This window comes from Erpetoichthys calabaricus, chromosome 17 (assembly GCF_900747795.2).
Source record: "Erpetoichthys calabaricus chromosome 17, fErpCal1.3, whole genome shotgun sequence".
NCBI classification, from domain to species: domain Eukaryota; kingdom Metazoa; phylum Chordata; class Cladistia; order Polypteriformes; family Polypteridae; genus Erpetoichthys; species Erpetoichthys calabaricus.
Window position 1 is genome coordinate 19,739,539 of NC_041410.2, and position 16,063 is coordinate 19,755,601.

Below are 16,063 nucleotides of genomic sequence, written 5' to 3' on the forward strand. Positions count from 1 at the left end.
GGAAAACACAAACACTCATATTGTGTGTACGGACAACAAGGAGCTGTAGCGGTCAGATGCAGCGTCCTGGGTTTGAATCCCTTGTCCAGTCATTGCGTGTGGGGTCTCCCCATTCCTTCTGTGTGTATGTGCTGTTTTTGTCTCCAGGTGCTCCGGGTTCTCTTACTTATCCCAAAAACATGCAGGTTCAGGTTACTTGGTGGCTCTAAATTGTCCCACTGTGAACCAGTGTGGGAGTATGCATGAGTGGGCTCTGGCATGGACTGGTGCCCCATGATTCTCAGTTGGGTTAAGGTTTTTGAGAAAGTTATGTGAATTGAATATGAATAGTGGTCGGTGGTTTCTGTGCCAGGTTTTATATAATTTATATAGAGAAAGCTTTGATTGTTTGTCTCGTGACTAAGGAGCCGGACAGATTAGTGGTACAAGATGGCAGGTTGGCTTTAATTAAACTAAAGTATAAAGAAAAGCTTTGAGGGGGCCATCACAATAATAGACTATATATAAAATATCAAGGGGTTTCTCAGAGATCATGTTTGGGGAGCCCCTTTTAATGTAGCTGCACTGTACCTTTATATTTATTTTTTGATGTTGATAATTCTTTTGTATTCATGCCAGGTAAATGAGAATAATATCCACAGAGACACACACACACACACACACACACACGTGCGTGTCCTTGAGCCATTCTGCTGGTCTCCATACACAAGACATGTTCCCAGTCGAAACAACCATGACAAAATTAAAACCAGCTGGCAGAAAATAAAGAAATAATAGAAAACTCAAACAAGTACCAAGTCAACTTTGAACTGGCAATAGCTCACTTTGTGAATGAAATAATATCCTCCGGGGAGGGCGGGAGGGCGTTACTTGCATAACATGCTAGTTAAGTAATACTGAGCAAGGGGCCGGGCATCTCATGCTAGTTAATAATGAACACAAAATGCCCGGCTCAGGGGTCTGCACTGCTAGCAGCTACCTTTGTCTTAAAGTGAAGGTTACTTGTTTGCTGTTTTTGGTTTACAGCTTTCTAAATATTAAGAGGGCGTTTAATGCCAGCTGACGCCCTTCAAGTGGCCAATCAGACGCCAGCATTTGGACTAACAGGTAATGAGTTACTTTGCTAATCCCTTTGTATCCTCTATTATAATGTATCCCTTTTACACACTTAACATGACAATTTTCTCACATCCTATTTACTCCACATAAACACATTTTTAAGTATTTCAAGAGGAAAATAAAAACAGCATTCATCTGCTTTTGTAAGTTTTAATGAAAAAAAAATCTATAGAAAATATTTTTTATATCTTGATACTTCTTATACTTTCATGGCACATAATAGTATTTACAGGGTTTCAAGTGGACGGCAATGCAAAACAATCTGCAGATCAAATAAAAGATGCCCTTCTGTTTTACATGTTCATAAAGGAAAGGTCCCAAAATGTCATTTTATACATTATCTAAAACACTATGAATTAAAATATTAATGAAAAACAACATACATACAGTGTAAGTGATCACAGGAAAATCATTTTTTAAATCTAAAATTCATATGTTATGCACTTTAAGTAAGGGTTTTTGTCAGCAGCTAAACCAGCTAATCAAAATCATGATTATTAAAAAGAAGTAAGGATAGATGAAAAGTAAGGTCACATCAGAATATGGTATTTACAGGTTTAAATACTTCTTGCCCATCCCACTACCTGCATAATTAACAAAGATGACACAGGAGGCCTGGGGGGGCATACTGTGGCACAGGTAGAGATGGGCGGCTGTAGTGGTTTGTGTTAGAGGTTCAGTTGACAGCAGAGATGTGACATCTTGTTGACTCCTGCTCCTCAGTAATTTCCCAGAGTGCTTTATTCTGTTATTAAAAGGTCAAAGGATGCGCTCTCTATGACGTTGTCAATGTCAGCAGAATAATAAAGGCGCCTAAGAGTTTTTCTGTGGGATCTTCATTGTGACAGTTTTGACTTCTGAATACTCCCTCAGTCCATACTCTCCCCTAAAAAGCATAAAATAAAAAATGCATCAATAAAAGTAATGCATTGCACTAATGACCAGTACTTAGGATCACTTCTGTTTCAGCCACTAAACGTAGTATCACATGGCACTTATCAGGGCTTACAGCTTCTTTAAGAAAAAAAACAAGACTTTGTAACCACTCTCTATCTAACAGTGCCTTTCATATCTATCTATCTATCTATCTATCTATCTATCTATCTATCTATCTATCTATCTATCTATCTATCTATCTATCTATCTATCTTTGAAGAAGCACCATGCAAGTATTCTGAGTCCCACTTTAAGATGGTGAAAGGATCCAAGCACACAAACAGTCAGAGTTCATTACTTCTCAGCATTCCAGAACCAAGCCTGCTTCCAAAGACTGTGGGTTACATAGCATTTTTGCCAGGCAAAGTGTAATACATACTATAATATTATGTTAATTAGCTAAATAATATGGAGGCAGTGTGGCTAAGCTACTTGACGCTAAACCACACCGTTGCTGTTTACGTTCCTGCATCTGCTTCACTGAATGACTGACTACAAGCAAGTCATCTACCTGCACTCCAACTGTAAACATGAACATCAATGATTTCTATCTATCTATCTATCTATCTATCTATCTATCTATCTATCTATCTATCTATCTATCTATCTATCTATCTATCTATCTATCGTGTACCACCTCTCGTATTCTCTCTATATTCATCTATTTGTCCACCTCCCATATTCTGACCACATGTTGTCCTGCGCTGTAATCCACTCATGGATTTTATTTCGTACCTCATGCTCTACTGTACAGGCAGCTTTCTGTCAATAATAAAAATTGCTTAACGCATGCAGTAAAAAGATCACCCTCTAAAGATACCATGTATAAAAATGTGTAATTTTCTTGTGTGGTTGGAAATGGCTTGAGAAATACATCCAGATGGCTTAAACATACCCCTGTAGCGAACTGAGAATATTGTGTTGAAATCTGCGGCTACCTCTAGGTGCCATTAGGGCTGTCTGATTCACTCGAATCCTGGAATCGGCCCAGATGCACACAGCTATTGAATAAATGTCTTTCTTTTTCAGTCCTTGTGTAACATTATGTGTACTGCAGTGTGTTTTTAGCGTGCCTAGTATGTCTGATACTATAAACTAAAGACCACTAGTATTTCTTAACCCTAAATGACCCGTTTTTTAGTGGGTTGATTGTCTTGAGCTAATCATGCTTTTAATGTTATTCTTTTTATCAAAGAAATGCAAAAATCCCAACGTTATACCTACAATACAATCATACATGATTTTATGAGCTTCGGTTGCTAGATTTGTAATTAGCTGTAAAGCCCCTGGGCTGCAGTTCCATCAACACACTTTATTGGTGATGAGGTCATGAAGATTTATAAAGTAAGTGTCAATAGGACAAATGCTGGTTTCTTTAAAGGTCCTTAAAACACACTTTTAAGACACCCTTGTGCACAGCCTCATACTGTTCTGCTGTCTGACATTTTATTTTTCCTTATAACAAAAATCTTTTGAAATTATTTTCTGGGGATATGAGTTTCAGTAATGTGAGAGTTTGTTTATTATTATTGGAAAAGCTAAAAGAATCAAACAAAACTTTGAGCTCCCAGAAGCTCAAAAATACAACTTTAAGTTGTAACATGAAGTTTTCAGTTTTAAAAAATGGATTTTCTTAACTATGAAATTCTAAGCAAGGAATTTTCTCATCACTGTCATCTCCAACCAATCAAAACAAGAGCTTTTTCCTCATAAAGAGCATCAGGCATTCCTACTATCTGTAATCCTTGTCTTTGTTCTCAAAATGGATGCCACCAGGGCAGTTGCATCCATGTATATTGCCTTAGTGAAGGCAACAATAGGATTTAGGAACAAACTCTGAAAAATTAATTTTGTACAAAATGTAAATCAGGTGTTACTCAAGTGCAGCAGGTACCAGAGCTGGTCCTGCCAAGCACAGACACGACAGGTCAATATTGGGAACTCAGCTCTGGGGCTTCTAAGTAGTGACACATCTGCTTAAAATCAGCAGGTATTTAGTTTGTTTACTGAAGCCCGCACTAATCTCCTGTACTTCTGCCTCATTGGGAAATTAAACCCATGGCTGATGTTTGCAGCAGGAGGAATGCACAGATGTGCACATCTTACCTCAGACACTTTAAGCAAATATATATACAAAAAAGGGCCAGCAACACAAGAGATGGCATAAATGTTATTCTTTGAAAAACTGCCAGAAGTAACAAAAAAGAGACTGGAATGTTACTTACATTTCTCTTCCATTGCCAGACATTTTAAAGCCTCCAAACGGGCTTTGAACATTAAGGGCGTTGTAGCAGTTTATCCTAAAAAACATTGGAAAAAAAACACATGGAATCTCTTAAACTGCTGGTCCTGGAAGGCTTGTTGAACATTGATCAAATCTATATTTTCATTTTACAATTTTCATTTCTGTTTGTTTAATAGGGTAGATTTCCATCCATATTCTCTGCATCAGAAACTGGACCAGCAGGTACAAACCCTGGACCTTCACAGAGCACACACACACACACACTGGCCAAATTCACATGCAGCAATTCACCTGGTAGTATGACTTTGGATGATGGATGGAAATGGGAGGAACCATAAGGATGGAGGGAGCACAAACAAACTTAAAATGTGATATATATATATATATATATATATATATATATATATATAATTTCAAGATTTTCCCTTTCATTGAAAATTCAACCATTTTTCTTTATGTTTTAAAAATGAAGACCTTGATAAAACATAAATTCTCAAACAAGAACACAGGCTACATAAATACAAAGATTTTCTTTACACAAATCAGCATAGACACATGGAATTAATTACCAAGTGGTGTGGTAGACAGTAGGACTTTAGGGGCCTTCATATCTTAAGTTGATGTTATACTGTATTATGTTGCAGAAATTAGGTGAACTGGATAAGCAGACTTTTGGGGCTGATTCTACTTTTCTCACCAAAGTTGTTCTAATGTTGTGACACACTTGGTGAGGCACCAACACCATTTCTAAACAAAATTTTCTACACTTCAAATTTTCTAAACTAAATTTCAGAACATAACATAGCTTATGATGTTTATCCACACAAACAGTAAATCCATGCAGAATTTGGTAGAAATGGTTTTAATTTTGTGAATTTGTATACCACACAAATAAGGTATCAAAGACTGCTCGGGGTGGGGGCAGCGAATAAATTTTGGAACAAAATTTAGCCTGTGGCAGAGATAGATTCAACATTGTGGATTTACATACCGCACAAATGCACACAATTATTTAGCCTTATAAACAGCATTAGATATATATAGTATGTGTATAGACACTCACATTGCAAATTATTAAGAACACCTGCGCAGCTGGTTATTCATGCAATTGTGTAATCAGCCAATCATGTGGCAGCAATGCAATGCATAAAAGGTTAGGCGCTTCACTTAATGTTCACTTTAAACACCAGAATGAGGAAAAAATGTGAACTCAGTGATTTTGATTCTGTAACTGATGATCTCCTGGGATTGTCACACACAGCAGTCTCTAGAGATTACTCAAAATGGTGAGAAAAACATCCAGTGAATGCCTCATTGATGAAAGAAGTCAGAGGAGAGTGGCCAAACTGGTTTGAGCTGACAGAAAGACTACGGTATCTCAGATAACCAGTCTGTACAACTGTTGTGAGCAAAACAAATCTCAGAATGCACAACACGTCAAACCTTAAGTCTGGATGGGCTACAACAGCAGACCACATCGGGTTCCACTCCTGTCAGCCAAGAACAGAAAGCTAAGACTACGGTGGGCAAAACTGGACAGCTGAAAACTGGGAAAACGTAGTCTGGTCTAATGAATCTCAAATTCTTCTGAGGTGCACAGATGGTAGGGTCAGAGTTTGGCTCCAACAGGATGAATTCTTTGCACCCAACATGCCTTTTATTAGTACTCCAGGCTGATGGTGTTGGTTTATGGTGTGGAGAATGTTCTCTTGGTACACTTTGGGCCCGCTAATACAGTACCAATCAACCAGATCAGAGCTGATGATTCACAGCACGAATGTGCAGCTGACAAACCTACAGAAACAGCATGATGCATTCATGTCAACATGGAACACAATTGCAAAGGAATGTTTCCAGCATCTTGTGGAATCCATGCCATGAAGAACTGAGGCTGTGTTAAGAGCAAGAGGAGGCCCTACCCAGTATTGTTGTAATATTCATAACAATTTGTTCAGTGAATGTACACATACAGGGAAAGTATAATACATAGTTAAATGTTCATACACATGCACAGTATACATACAAAATGTTTGCATACCACAAGTAGGCCCCTCCACAGCATCAAATAGACTATGAATATCTTTGTGCAGGTTCAGTTATACTGTATGTGGATGTAACTAGTACAGTATGTTCTACAATACGTGCATTCTCTCAGTGAGGCCCTGGTTGACATTCCTGCTACAAATCTTAATGGACCCTATTTTATTCCCATCTTGGTCACAGTTCTTGTAATGTTATCATACTCTTTCTGTGTGGAAGTAATACACTAATCAGATTCAGAAAATGGAAAGACTGAAGGACATTAATAACTAAAACCCTACAGATGTTATCTTGTCTGCTTATTCTTAACTAGGTGGTTAGACATACCATACTGTACCAGCTTGCATGGCTGTCGACACAGTCATAGCCTTGTTAATATCCTTCGTGAAGACTGCGGCAACAAGACCATAATCTGAGTTGTTGGCTCTCTCAATTGCTTCATCCATGGTTTTGAACTTCATTATTTGTTGAACAGGTCCAAAAATCTGTCATGAAAACAGAAGTACGAAGTTACACAAGTTGTTAACAGACATATCATTTCAACAGATTCATTGTTTTATATTTCTCTTGTGTTTTACAGGCTGTGTACATAACATACTGGAGTGTAAATGATATCATGGGGATTGGGCACCCGTTTGGCCGAATGAACCACCCATTTTTTACATTTTCATTGTGCAGCCTTTAACTAGAAGAAGTAAAGGTTATGTCACAAACAAAAGAAAAAGGCCAGGAAAGGTAATTTAATAAAGGTCTAGGAATATCTCCATTTTTTTCCAAAAGGTCCACTGGACTTTTAATGATCACAGAGAGTGAAGATCTCAAATTATCCTCCCCACCCCTTAAATATGACACTTCCAGTAATATAACCTCCACCCGGATTGGGACATAGAAGTTAAATTTGTTGTGCAAAAAGGAAAACACCCCATTCTGGCACACCAATATTTTTTATGACATTATGTCTTTTCACTACAGTCTTATAGGGCCAGATGTGCTTAGTTTCAGAAAGAACAAATGTAATTAGGTGGCTGCTCTCGATTCTCTGCTACACAGAAACAAAATCATCTGCTGTTTTCACTTTTAAGAATTTGTAAATAAGTTTAGGCATCTTAAGGTTTTTGGAAAAATGAATGTAGTTGCATGTTACAAGTCCAAGGACCTTCTTCTTTCACTAGGTGTGAATGTGTCACTCACCACAATGTTAAACTGTCTGATAGAGCAATACTTCATAGTCTGAAATGAAAGTGATGGCTTTTCTTTGGGAGGGAATAAGATATTTAATAAGTTTTGAAACAGAAAGGCATTTAGTATGATTTAAATATCTCCTTCATTTATGTCTTGATGAACAGAACTAGACTTTTTATGTGACAGCCGGTCACGGTGGTATCTTTTTAATTGTGTTTTTATGACCATGACTGGATTGTTTGCTTCTCTTTATACTCTCCTACCACCCGAAAGAGTCAATATGAGCCATAACCAAGCTTTGACATGTGGTATGATTCTTACCTCTTCCTTTGCAATCCTCATTTCATCCTTCACATTGGAGAAAACAGTCGGCTCGATGAAGAACCCTTTCCTTCCTAAGGGCTTTCCGCCACATTCCAGTTTTGCTCCCTCTGTAATTCCACTCTGGATGAGCTCCAGGATCCGAGTGTACTGCTCTTTATTGATCTGTAGGGAAAATGGGAGATTATAGGAGTTTGGAAATGTTCATTTTTAACAAAAGTAATAGACAAAAAGTCAGAACTGGGATATAGACAACATGTGCGGAAAACAATATAAGGAAAATCCAGAGAGGCATACAAACATTATGTATTGAAGATCACAGAGTTTTAAAGGGTGTGATGTGAAGCAGATGACTAGAAGACCAGTTTTAGATAATGCAAGTGAGGACCGTGTGACCCATGCGAACACTAAGTGGTTTTGCGGATGGAGGAACTCACAATTCACATCCTAATTCTAAGCAGCACTTTCATGTTAGATGTTTGCGTGAATGGGGAATGGGGAAACTTGTGGAACATGGCCTGCCAGTCCAGAAGCCCATGGACTGCAGCTGGTTTTGAATCCACATGCTAAAATCTGCCTTCAGTGCTAAAAGTCTGATTCACAAGCAGAGTAAATGAGAAGTGAGGTGTTAGTAAAATAAGCACAATCATTGCTGGAAATAAAGTAGAGAAGGAAACAAAATGACGTCTCTTATTTCACCATGTTGGCTTTGGCTGACTTATACACAAAGGCGGCTTCAATATTTTGGAGCCACAATGGTGCCAAGATGCTTGCCTTCCCATTTAGAAACCTCAAAATAATGAGGTTGCATGTGGCACGTATCTGCCTAATTCTTTAAAGGATAAAAATGTCAGGCCATGCTCAGACTTCTCCAAAATCCTAGAAAGCTGATCCATATTGGAATTACCAAGCGCAAAGCTTAAAATATTGATGTTATTGTAACTGCTTTTACTTCTGGCAAAGGTGGCAATCAAACCTGCATGTTTCAAAGTCCTAATCACTACAGATACAATCAGATAAATATCTTCTAGGATTAAATTGACGGCCATCCATTCAACCATTTGCTCTTTTCTGACTTGTTATATTGATATAATAAGCCTCAAATATGACATATGTGAAAGTCTCCAAAGGGAGAAAGAACGGTCATGATCAAACTTTCGGTGTTTATGTATTATTTCTTAATAATTTTGTGCATTATAGTTGAAAATTTGTACAAGTACTTTGAGAATCTGTATTCACAAAGAGCACCATACAAATATAAATTGAATTGAAACAAATGATGTTAACCATCTGTACTTGTAAGAGGCCGTGTCCCCCATTGGCAGATTCATTACTCTCTGAAGTAGTTAAACTTTCAGTTTTGTTGTCTTGATCACTGCAATGTTACACATGTTAAAGGGTGCCAGGTTGTAGCCGAAAGGGAGCTCTTTATTGTAGAAATTGGACCCTTTATTGCCTGGTCTGTGAAACAGATAGGAGGAAAGGAGGGTAGCTGTGCCAGGGACATAGTAAGATTACCACAACACAAGAGTAGTTAGAACCTTATAAACAGTTACCTTGTGGGTAATCAAAAGTAAAAGGATGGTAGGGGATGAAGGCTAGCCTCGGTAGCCAATGAGCAACTCCTCGCTACCAGTTAATAGTGGACAGGTGATTTGGGTTGTCCACCCCTTTACTGGAGCCAGTTAGATGAAGTGGGGATGAAATTCCAGACCTGGCCCTGGAACTGGAAAGTTGCGTGTTGACATGGCCTCAAGTGACTTGACTAAGAGATGCCAGAGGTTGTACAGATGAGGAGGGCAGGAGTTGTAGGTTGAAAACTAGATGGCTCAGAGGACAGCCCATCCAGACATGGGGACAACATGCAGACTCTACAAAAACTTCAACCAGCCATGGTGTTTGACCCTTAGATGCTAGTTATTAAAAACCAGATACATTTAAATTTCATTTGACAGTGATTCAGAAAACAACAAAGAAGAGCTGACACCCAACAAACGGGTTGATCATAAGAAACAGTTCAGCTCAGAAAAATCTTTAATGTCTTATTGTATCATTCCTAAGACTTGATTAAGAACAGGGAAAACATAAAAAAGCAAATATCTTACAAATAAGGAAACTGAATGAAATCCAAAATGTTTTTCATAAATAGGCTGGTAGCTTAGAATCTAATATTAGAAGATGATTTTAAGGCAATTTTTAGATGCAGTAATATTGCCTTCTGTTTGATATTTCTGAGATCAAAGAAGACATTAGAGATATTGCAGTAATTTAATTACCATGAAACTGACAAGATGGTTCCTGAGCAATAGGAGAATCAAGATATCTCCTTAAAGCCTGTTAAAGCTATTAAACAGTTGGACTGAGATTTTTGTCTGCACATGCAGAACAACAGAGAACTGATAAGGTATATGGCCAAAAGTAGCAGCTTATTTCCAATAAAAGAGGATCTATGGGTGACATGATGCCATATTCAGTAGTCATTTAATTCCATAACAAACTATGCCAGAGCAGCCACGCTTAAAATAAAATATTACAAAGTCAAAATTTTCATTATCAAAGCAGGAAATTCATTATATACAATAGAAAGAAAATCTACAAAACATAACATGTTATCAGTAATTGTTACCTGTGGTCCCTGTTCAGTGCTGGGGTCAAAGGGACTTCCTACTACTCTCCTCTTTGCTCGCTCAACGCTTTTCCGAACAAATTCATCATAAATGGCCTCCTCCACATATATTCGTGAGCCTGCTGTACAGCACTGGCCTTGATTAAAGAACACCCCCTGGTGAGCCTGCTCCACCGCATAGTCCACTGTAAAGAAGGTCAGGTACAGACTGTTAGGAAGTCTTTAGAGCAGAAACTTTACTGGCTACCTACCTATAGTGCAGGTATTAGTCGCCTACTGCTGTGTAACACAAACAAAGCCTTTATTATGCTCTTGTTACATACACAGTACTAAGATGCTCCATAGGTAGCTCCTGTTATGAAATGTTAGTAGATTCCTCATGAACACCCAAAAGAAAATGGACAAACCTGACATAGTTTTTATTTTAACAGTCATGCAGAATGGAGTTAATTGATGGTGGCTTTGTAAAGACAACTGCCAAAAGTCGTACATTCAGGGTGAACCTTTCATTAGATCAGCTGACAAAATATCCAGCTGTTTGAAGACCAGTAAAAACACTGCAGACTGCATGAATATAAGACCAGTTTGAGGCACTGGCACACTTTATCTTTTAATAGAACTGATTTAAATGCTGATGCTGATCAATATGGTCCAGTGTCTCTGAAATTTATATTTACTTTTATTTTTGCATAGAGTGCATGAAATGGGCAATTGTTTGCTGCTAGAAAACCAGTTTTACTTAAAGCTGGAGTATACTCCATTCATCTGTTATCCAATCCATATAATTGTGAGACTGTAGCCTCTCCCAGTAACACAACGTGAAGTGAAGGAAACAGTGCTGGACAAGGTTCCAGTTTTAGACACTGAAAATGTATACTTGCCAAGTAACCTGTCTGAGAAATGTACAGAGTATATATATATATATATATATATATATATATATATATATATATATATATATATATATATATATATATATATATTTCACGGCATTCGAAGTCTGTGTCACAATCTGATTGTATGGGTGGTTACCTACCAGGTAACGCTTGTGGTTGGCCAGCAATCTGCTAACATCCGCCACGGTGCCCTCAGTTTGTGAGGAGCAGATCATAGAATGGTTGAAATAGTTTACTGTCAAATAAATGCAAAGAGTACGCGACACGTGTTTCGCCCTCATTCTGGGCTCATCAGGCGTACAAACTCCACTGCACTCCCTCTCGGGAATCGAACCTCGGACGTCAGCGCCTCTTCTGTTTTTGATTCTGTGGTTATCTGTTTAATATAGTGCAACAGAAAAAAGACTCATACTGGGCCGAGGCTCCAGAAGTAGTGCCGCCTGGTTAGGCGTGTCTCCACTTTGGTCAACTTCCCTCTGTATTTGCCATTATTCTGTTTTTGATTCTACAGTTATTTGTTTAATATAGTGCAACAGAAAAAAGACTCCTACTGGGTCGAGGCTCCAACAGCAGTCCTGCCTGTATTGGCCTGGTTCCACTGTGGTTGACCTCCTTTTGTATTTTGTCATGACTTTCTCACAAACTGAGGGCACCGTGGCGGATGTTAGCAGATTGCTGGCCAACCACAAGCGTTACCTGGTAGGTAACCACCCATACAATCAGATTGTGACACAGACTTCGAATGCCGTGAATGTAATTACCCCAATCTACATGCTGTCAAATAAACCAACCACACGCCGTGGCGCAACATTAGGGGCATCGCCTCTGGCACTGACGTCCGAGGTTCGATTCCCGAGAGGGAGTGCAGTGGAGTGTGTACACCTGATGAGCCCAGAATGAGGGCGAAACACGTGTCGCGTACTCTTTGCATTTATTTGACAGTAAACTATTTCAACCATATATATATATATATATAGTGAATTATATTTTGAGTTCAGAAACAAGACTTTGCTTCCATTATGCTAAAAGAATTGGATTTTGTATACTTAAGGGCTCGTGAGCCCAGCATGTGGTAGTTGTGAATATTACGGAGAGGAAGGCCTGCTTTAGTGAAACACTCCCTAATCCACACTTTTTAATTACATGCCTTCCCCTGGTCATTGCATTGTCTCCTATTTTGTATAATGTGTTGGAGGTGCAAATAGATGGTGCTTGCTTTTAATGGGCCACAGGTTGTTTTGGATGGGTGTCTGTGTGGAGGAAGGAAAGAGTAAAGACTACAATGTTTTAACTGAATAAGAGGTATCAATTGTTTTAAAAGTATTCATGAAACATTCAACACAGCGTCACAGACAGAAGGACCTTAGCCCAGTAGAAACTGGTATATAGCAGAAATCAGGCCTACTGGGGGTGCCTGTTTCATGTCGCTACATATTTAGCCCAAACCAAGATGTAAATATAACTCCACTTCATGGTTAAACCTTATTGAGAATAGGCTATTTGTGAAAAAGGAAAGCTTGCTTTAACAAGACTGATTATTGGACAGTGAGAGGAGGAGGTTAGGAGCTTGCGCTGATAGCACATTACCACAGCCACCACACGATGAACCATCTAGATTGGGCCCTGAGTGCAGTGGGTGACACCACAGCACCACACTGGAACAGTGAGAGGTTTCTTACAGTGGCTGGAGTGCCAATCTTGCCACCAGCCCCCAAGTTTTCCCTGTAAATTGGAGGACCTGTTTGTAGGGCCGGATGAGATTAACATCATACTCGGGACAAAACAATTACAGGTTAAGGGCCTTATTCAAGGGCCAAATGTAGTAGAGTCACTTCTGGAGTTTATGGGATTTGAACTGGCAACCTTCCGATTGCTGGCACAGATCCCTAGCCTCAGGGCCACCACTCCACCCCTTAGAATGAGAAGACATAGTTAAATCAGCAAAAGGAGGATCAGTAAACCTGTGGCAGTACAGGCAATGAAAATAAAAACACAATCATCAAGGTCAAAATCTAATAAGCCCTATCCAATCAAAATTGTTAGGTAATGTGTGATCAAATACAATAGCAAATGTCAAAAATGTAGGAATACAGAGATGAGGACATGAGTAAAGTTTGAAGATGAAGAGCCTATACCCCAGAAAAGAACTGGAATGGCTATAGGTGACTACTAGATAACTGTCAGTTTAAGGCAGCATAAACAACACATGGTGGTTGCAGCCATTGACAAATTACATGTTTAAGGCACAGCCATGGCATATCGCAATGTGCAGAATGACAGAGCACATTCAAAAACTATTCTCACCCTCAGCTCACAATTCTGCATCCTAAATCAACCTGACAGTATTCGCTTGAACCATGGAAGGAGAATAGATATATAGTAAGTATAGATTGGGAAACTTGGTAAATTCCAGTAGAAGACACCAGAATTCCAAGACTGAATGAGGATACAGGCACTGTGAAGATGACAACCCTACACTCTTTGTTATTATACCACCTTAATCTCTTAACATGCAGGTAGGAATTTCACAGTAGTCTGTGCTTGTGACAATAATGACTCTGTAAACCTATAATATTTTCCTTAATAATGAGAAACTGTTGTGTAGCTTTTATTATTAATAATAAATATCCAACATTTTGTGTGTTTTTACACTTCATTACAATGTTCTCTGTTTCTAAACCGTTCACATATCCGGTCTGTTTATTTGCCTACATTTTCCTCCAGTTTCTTATTACTCCATTCTGTGTCCCTGGCACCAGTGAGAATTTCACTTAAGTGCCACCCCTTTCTTTTGTGCGGCCTCACTCAGAGCTACTGGATGCAAATTCCAGCCGTTAGATTCAGAGTGCAGAATACATCCCTAGTGACCACTTGGGCTAATGCTGATGAGGGCATCTTCTTTTTGAAGCTGGCCGTGTCCATTACAGACTTGCTGCAGGTCCCCTGAATTATGTTCTCTTAATGCCAATAAACCCTAACCATGCTGTTATTCCAGTCTTGTTAAACGGTTAGCTCTTGTTGGTGACATTTAAACACTTTTAATTTCTGCCTCAAGATTCATAGACTAAATATGCATGAAGCCCCTTTGACAGTGTTTGATTTATTAGATACTTGTTGATAACCATGCAGATGCTGGACACCCACATGCATAGGCCCCTATAACATTGGAATTTACTTCAACACAGTTTATATGACTGTTGAAATGGGTTGCCCAGCAAGCAGGTGATTCATGAGGCAAAAATTGCATCACGTCAGTGTATGACAGGAAATGGACCCAGCACAATATGTATGTCAATAAAAGAACCAGACTGTTAACTGGACAACCCCTCCATGTGCCAGTGCAAGAACACTGACATCCAAAAGGTGTTATGAAAAGTGTAAAGAATGATCCAGGTCACAACTATTCCGTGGGCACTAATGTAAGAGAAAGGGCTTGGGAGATTTAAAGAAAAATGGTGGCATAAAGGGGGCAAAGTAGCATTCTTTATATTCGATTCAAACAGTTAGTAAACCAAAAGGTGTACAGTGTAGGCCTGTTGTTGGATTAGAGCTGTCTTAACACTAAAATGAACCTGATAAGGTCACTCTGAGCAAGAGGAGATCAAGATATCTTGTTAGCAAGTGAAAAACATTAAACAGTCAGACCAGTGTGAGTTGTCTGAACATAGAGATTAACACAAAATGACAGGAAGCCCAGTGACCTCCCGCAGATCAGCTGGTCGTGGCGAAGGTTCCTACTGGAAACATATGGGTGCCATTTGTATATTGTAGGAGGCAGGCAGAATGAAAAACCAGTGAGTGCTCTGGGCCATTTGATAGAGAAATAGAGTTCAAGAATACAGAGGTACCTTTGGACAGCTGAGGCAACTCTGGTGGTTTGACCCCAGGGCTTTCAGAAAAGTATTTTTAAAGTAATTGCTATTTAAGTAACCTGTGGGTAACAATTAAAGACCCCTCGCTGCCAACAGCTCATTTAAGTTTGAGTAGAGAGGTGAATCAGAGCAACGGCTAAAATGAAAGGGCGGTAGTGGGGAATGAAAGTGGAGAGACCAAATTCCTGCAGGCACTGTGTATTGTTTGGGATAATAGGCAGATGGCTGAGTGACCCTCTCTGAAAACAGGGACTGAAATGGCCCAGTGAGGTACCTAGGGTTTACTTTTCATTTATTTGTGTCCTCCCTTTGATCAACTTTACAATACCTTTAGTAATGATTTTGATCTGTGGCTTTCTTTGTTCTGGGTTAGGGTGGCACATAGAGTTGCTCAGAAAAGATTGAGTTTAATTTAATTTAAACAAAACAACTTAATATATGTAATTTTTGGAAAATTATCCATCTGGCCATCCATACACTGATTATTATTATTATTATGAAATTTTGTGAATTTCCCCTTGGGATTAATAAAGTATCTATCTATCTATCTATCTATCTATCTATCTATCTATCTATCTATCTATCTATCTATCTATCTAGCAACACTACGCACAAAGCAAATGAGGGATCACACGCCTATGGTGCACCCATTGATTGGCCTTATTTGTCACCAGACAACTTAACTCCATGTCACAATTCACCTGAATACAAAGAGAACATGCAAACTCCACATCCAATTAAACGTGGAACTGGGATCAAGTACCATTAGATTGCAAAGCTACCCACCAAGCCAATGTTTTGTATTCTTTTAAAGATTGATAATGTT

The 16,063-nt window shown here is 38.9% G+C and overlaps 1 protein-coding gene across 2 annotated transcripts in view; it reads right to left on the bottom strand.

Annotated features, from left to right (window-relative positions):
• Window positions 1-1,255: 1,255 nt before the first annotated feature.
• The window catches only part of aldh1a2 (aldehyde dehydrogenase 1 family, member A2), a 73,336-nt gene continuing 58,528 nt past the window's right edge, over window positions 1,256-16,063 (bottom strand). For both annotated transcript variants that reach the window (XM_028823054.2, XM_028823052.2), the window contains exons 9-13: window positions 10,470-10,654; window positions 7,844-8,008; window positions 6,668-6,825; window positions 4,281-4,355; window positions 1,256-2,005 (exon numbers count right to left, since the gene is read on the bottom strand). In XM_028823054.2, the coding sequence (XP_028678887.1) occupies window positions 1,933-2,005; window positions 4,281-4,355; window positions 6,668-6,825; window positions 7,844-8,008; window positions 10,470-10,654 (656 nt within the window). In that variant the 3' untranslated portion in view covers window positions 1,256-1,932. The remainder of the gene's footprint in view (window positions 2,006-4,280; window positions 4,356-6,667; window positions 6,826-7,843; window positions 8,009-10,469; window positions 10,655-16,063) is intronic.